General features: G+C 41.9%; 1 protein-coding gene across 2 annotated transcripts in view; it reads left to right on the top strand.

Moving 5' to 3' along the window:
• Positions 1-478: 478 nt before the first annotated feature.
• EML4 (EMAP like 4) overlaps positions 479-6,000 on the top strand; it is a 152,830-nt gene continuing 147,308 nt past the window's right edge. For both annotated transcript variants that reach the window (XM_080683151.1, XM_080683150.1), the window contains exon 1: positions 479-785. In XM_080683151.1, coding sequence (XP_080539277.1) covers positions 761-785 — 25 coding nt within the window. In that variant the 5' untranslated portion in view covers positions 479-760. The remainder of the gene's footprint in view (positions 786-6,000) is intronic.

The following is a 6,000-nucleotide window of genomic DNA, read 5'->3' as shown; positions in this document are numbered from 1 at the left end:
TTGTGGCTGTAGCAGTGGTGGCCTTGAGTTAGTCAAGAAGACTTGCTCCTATTTGTCCTTCACCCAATTGGGGCAGAGGGTGAACCCGGGGAAGAAGGGATCCTTTCCAGCTCTTGGTTGCCTCTTTAGCGTCCTAGCAGTATAAACAGGGTGACCATCTCCTGGTAGGCGGGGCTCCAGACTTGGACTCCCCAGGGGCTGCAAAGCCCCCCCAGGCTCCTGAAGATCCCACGTCAGAGGCCCCTCCTTAGCCCTACCCATTCGGAACTAGCTTTCAGACCCAAGCCCCCAGGTCCTCAGCAAGCCCACTGCGCAAGCGCAGCCACCAGTCCCGCGCGAGGTGGGAGGAATCCCAGGCCGAGGCAAGGTGAGAAGCAAGGGTCGCCAAGACCCCGCCTCCGTGTCGTCACGTGGGGGCGGAGTCGGAAACGTGACGGCGTGCGCGGGGGCGGAGCTATTGCTGCGCGGGCGCGGGGGCGGGGCGCGGCACGGCGCGGCGCTCCCGGCTGCTGCCTGGGAGGGAGGCTGGGCAGGCGGCGGAGCGGCGCGGCTCTCAACCTGACGGGGAAGTGGCCCTGGCGGCCGCGACTGACTATCCCGAAGCGGGCCGACGGACGGGCAGACGACGAGGGCGGGGGCTGGGAGCCGAGCCGGGCGACTGAAAGAGCGAGCGGGTCAGGCTCAGCGTCGGCCACTCTCTCCGTCCGCTGAATGAAGTGCCCGCCCCGCTGAGCCCGGAGCCCGGCGCTTTCCCCGCAAGATGGACGGTTTCGCCGGCAGCCTCGGTGAGTACGGTTGGGAAATCCTCTCTGTGCTGCTCAGGGTGGAAACTTTGTTGCCTCTACATACAGCCCAGGCCCTGCTCTCCACCCTGCCCCTCGGGATGGCGGTGGTTCCACTGCACATGTTGCCCTCGAGGCTGCCGCCCCTCCACTGGCTGCGGTGGATTCAGAACCCCTCCCCCCTTGCCCAGCCCTCCTCTGTAAGACCCCGCTTTCCTCCCAGCCCCCCCCTTCAGTGCCTGGCCCTCCTTTCCCTAAAGTGGGAACCCCTTCTCTCCGAGAGGCCCCGAGAGCTGGTACACCCTTCCCCATACACTCAAGGCTCCCCCCACAGACCCTTTTTCAAGGTATAACATTCCTCCCTTTTTCCACACACTGAACTCTCAGAGTCGGGACACCCCTTACCCAAGCAGAGCCTCCCTTTTAGTGTAGGGACCCCCCCCCGTTTCTTCTCAGGAAGGGGGCACCCCCAAATTCACTTTGAATTTGGAGACTTCTTGCATCTTTCAGTAGCTGACAACTTCCCTTCGCTCCTCTGAACATTTTGCAGTGGTGGAGAGAACCAGAAACACTGAAGCATCACTTGTTTGATACAAGAAAGGAAGAGGTGCATCGGTGTTGGGGGACCCTCTTTAAGAGGAATGAAAGCAGTATTTTCTGGCTTTGCAAGCATGTTGGGGAGAAGTAATCCTGCCCAATGAATGCATAGGAAAAGGGGCCTTTGTCAGGGAAAGAAAGGATTCTCCATTTTTGGAGTATGTTGTCTTTGTGGAATGGAGAAAGGGAAGAGGTTATGAAGTAGGCTCAAGTATCCTTTGTGTCCCCTTTCACCCAAATAAAGGTGGTAAATTTTGTAACTGGCTCCGGGAATCAGAACTTGAGGCTGGTACTCAGGGCCCTATAACCTGTGTCTGGAATTAATATTCTTCCAGGCCACCGGAATCTGGTTACTGTAAAGATTGAGATCAATTGTTACGATGGTGAGAGAAACAGTTTCTGCTTTGGCTGATACTGCAGTTATGTGATACCTGCTGCTGGATTTGTATTTGGAGTATTATATTTAGAGGTAGCTTGTATTCAAACACCTTGTTTTGCATTTCTTGATTACCAGTCCCTAGTTGGTTCATGTTCATGGATCAGTGCATGATCTGGCCATGTTGGGATTAGATGGGTTTTTAAATCTAAAGTAAAAAAGTAAGTCCAAGAGCAATGGGCCTATTATAAGTATTAAATGGTAAGACACTGTAATTTTGGCCCTTTGGGAAGAAAACATTAGAGTGCTTCCAGAGTGAAATCCTAAAATAGGCAGCTGAGTGTTACTCTTTTCCCCCCCAAAGGCACCTGTTGTCCATTAACTAATCTTTGATTCCTTACATAGTGAGCTTATTTCATTCTTAGGCTCCTTTTTAAAAGGCATCAACTATTCACTGCTTTCTCCCCCTCCCCCCTTCCCCCGCCTGAATTTATTTGCCAATTATATTGGACCTAAAGACTTGTCTTATATGGTGGCAAATGGGTGATCATATATTGGGGCAAAAATTGAGTGCCTTGACGGATGTTGGCTCCTCAGCCTGTAGGAATGGTGGAATCACTGCTCACAGTAGAATTAGCTGTTCTGCTTCTCTCCTGTTGGTAAGGACTTGCCAAAGGTTCCTCTTCTGTGTTTTGAGGGAGTCTTTCTCATCACTTGGGGCACTAAGTTTTTTTAAAAATATATTTTATTGATTTTTTTACAGAGAGGAAGGGAGAGGGATAGAGAGTTAGAAACATCGATGAGAGAGAAACATCGATCAGCTGCCTCCTGCACACCTCCCACTGGGGATGTGCCTGCAACCAAGGTACATGCCCTTGATCGGAACCGAACCTGGGACCTTTCAGTCCGCAGACTGACGCGCTATCCACTGAGCCAAACCGGTTAGGGCAGGGGCACTAAGTTTTATTTTGAAATAGTGGATATGCCTTGTTAAATAACTTTATCCCTCTTGCCAATTCATGAGGCAACTTAGATGAAGGTGAATTTTAGTTGGGGCTCCCACGTTTCATAAAAAGCATTAGAGTTGACCCTAGTATTGGATTTTTTTCTTATTCATTTGATGCCATCCTCTCAGTGGTACATTGATGAAACTTTCCCTTTCTTTAGATATGGTGTTGATCAGCAACAGGGGTGATGCTGGTCTCTAAGAGAGGAACCTGTGTCAGCAGAGAGGGAAAGAAATGGTTCCTGGCAGTATTTCTGGAGCTGTCTTGATGAAGATACTTCTCAGCAGGAGCACTGTGCTTTCTCTTTCTGTGCCCCTTGTAAGAGGAAAACTAGGCCCCATCTTAATTGGAACCTTAAAGGGTTGGGATGGGGGAGGGATAGTGCTGGTATATTTTACTGGTAGCCTTTAAGCAGAGCTTTGCTCGCTCTTTCCAAATTGCCTGTTTCTGTTCCTTGCAGTTCATTAGTCTAGAGCTGAGAGTTACATTGATCTTTATTTTATCATCAGGAGAGCTATGAATGTAAAGGCAAGCACTTGTATTCTAGTAGATGTTTAAAAACTTTTATTTAACCAAACAAGAATTCAAAACATGTAGAGTTCTTCTGGGGTCACAAGTATTGAAAGCGTTTATTTATTCTCAAGAAAGTGTATGTGCAAATCTCTTTTTATATGCTAGATGGGTTCTTAAAAAGATAGTTTTATAGTGATAAAACTATATTTTTATAAGCAGAAAAGTTGAGTGCTTTATAAACAGAATGATTCTAGAGAAACTGGTTATTTAAGGGAATCTTCTGGTAAATCACTTTGTAAGTGAAAACCTTTTAAAAGTTAAACTGTACCCTTGTTGAGTGTTTAGATAAGGAAAACATTCTATTATGTGCATTTTATAAGATGTCTAATGGCAATTAAAAGTGTGTGTAGTGGTTTTTGAAATAATTGAGAGGAATGTTAAGTGATTGGCCATGTTATGTGTGCTACATTGAAATAATATACCAGTTGTATAACTTGTTTTACGTAAAAACAACTAAAGGATGCTTTAAATCTCTGCGCTGATGAGTTTCAGGCAACTTGGCTGGCAGGTGCTTGTACTTTGAAATTTCCCTTAGGCTAGTAGCCTTTAGTTTATGAATTATAATAAAAAATGGCAGCACTTTGGAAATTATTTTTTTAAAACTTCGCGCGCGCATGTGTGTGTGTGTGTGTGTGTGTTTGGTGGGGGGTGAGTACCCTAAACAATCTATCTTGATGTCCAGCCTCCAAATCACTATATATGTATACATACACATACAAAATGTATATACAGTATATATTTTAAATCATAGGGATATGTGCAAAAGTGGGAAGCTATTGACATGGCTTTTTTATTGATTTTCAAAAGGCAGGGGATAGGTGCATTTCATGCTTAGTCTTTTTAATGTCTTTTAAAAATGTCAGAGTTTTACCTTGGAATTTACTAGTTTATACTAAAGTAAGTTAAAGACAACATACTATGTCAGTTTTAACTGTTTATGCTCCAAAGATTTTTTTTAAAACCCCAAATAAAACTCAAAAATTTATTTTCTGAAGAAAAATTGTCATGAATGAAATTGTAGGGTTAGTATAAGAAACATAACATTCTGGGTGCAGGATATATGAACAAATAGTAGCAGTATGCTTCAATTTATGAAATATTTTAAGAAATTATTTTTAACAGTACAGTATTAGGACTATGATTCTTATCTCATATACTCTTGCTTTCTTAAAGGAACAATGCAGTCTATGATTTCTAGAAATCTAGTCTAAAGCATTCTTTATATATTTAGTCACATACAATGTTTCTCATGTGATAACATTATTTGGGGAATTTTCTCTTAACTTTTAATTCTTATTGGTTGTTTCTTAAAAGGCTGAAGATAGGCTTAAGTTATATTACATGACATGAGTAGTAACTCTTATATGGTCACTGCAGCATCTGTTAATATGAGTTAGCTAGAGTACATGTATGTGAATTAACACCTATTTTATGACCAGTACTGTGTTTGTTCTTTTAGGAAGGACAAATCAGCCTTTTAGGAGCTTACTATCTAGTTTTAAATAGATATGTTTAAGCATAAGCAAAGTACTTGAAATGGGAGTAGAGGAGGGAAAAGTACCATTTAGAATGCTGTACAATGTATCAAGCTTGCAACTTCTGAAAGAACATTTGGAGATTGCTAAATTTTTCTCTATAGACCCTGGCTTTTTAAAACAATGGAGTAATTTATTTAGCAGTTCGAATATTAGGGAATAATATTATTAGGTTTTTTTCTGTCTATATTTAAGTTTGAATAACATATGGGCAAAGTACTATATTAATTTTATATATATGAGTCCATTTCTGTAACATGTAAAACTTCAATGTTCATAAGAAATTTGAGAAGAACATTATGATTTTAAATTAGATGGCTTTTAAGGCATTAAAAAATAAGAAAATAATCTAGTTCATCAACTATTGCTTCAGTGTGGAATATCTATAGTATATTTCTGAATCTATGTATGATATTTTGTCCTATAGTTTAGCTGTCTCAGACTATTGTAATGCCTTAACTTTGCTTATTGATGTATAATTAACAAAAAGCTTTATCCCATTTAATCTGCACAGTAACGTGGGGAAAATAGAAATACCCCTTATGTAGATAAGGAAACAAGTTCAAAGTGTTGGAGATTTAAAAAAAAAAGATATTTGAATCCAGATTTTCCTATTTTCAGTTTTTTTGGTGGGGGGAGGAATGGGGGAGACTAACTTGTCAGGTTTGTATTTGTATTATTTTAAATAATGAAAACAGTGAAGAAGAAAAAATACTATATTTCTAACTCATCTGTATGCAACTGACGTTAACATGTTGATATTCTTGTTTTTAGTCCTTTTATTTTATGCCTAGCTTTTTAAATAGTTAAAATTATAGCTATAAGTTTGCACTCTGTTGTGTTTGTTTTTTTCCCATTGGATCCTAATCATTATTTTTACTTAAACTGAGATTTTTCTGATGGAGTCCAATATCTTTTCCCTACCCCATTACTGACTTCGTAACCCACTGGTGCATCATATCTAACATGCTTGAATCTGAACTACTCTTCCTCTAACTCAGCGTTTTTCCTTATTTTCCACTGTCTGTATCACCCAGCCCTGAAAGGTCAAAATCATGTTTGATTCCTTACCATTTTTGCCTACCACATTAAAATCTCTGCTAAGACTTGTCAATTCTTGTCACCTTTTC

The sequence above is a fragment of the Plecotus auritus genome (assembly GCF_963455305.1).
Source record: "Plecotus auritus genome assembly, chromosome: 8".
NCBI lineage: Eukaryota > Metazoa > Chordata > Mammalia > Chiroptera > Vespertilionidae > Plecotus > Plecotus auritus.
Note: the sequence above shows the minus strand (reverse complement) of the source record. Positions and strands in the feature narration are given on the sequence as shown.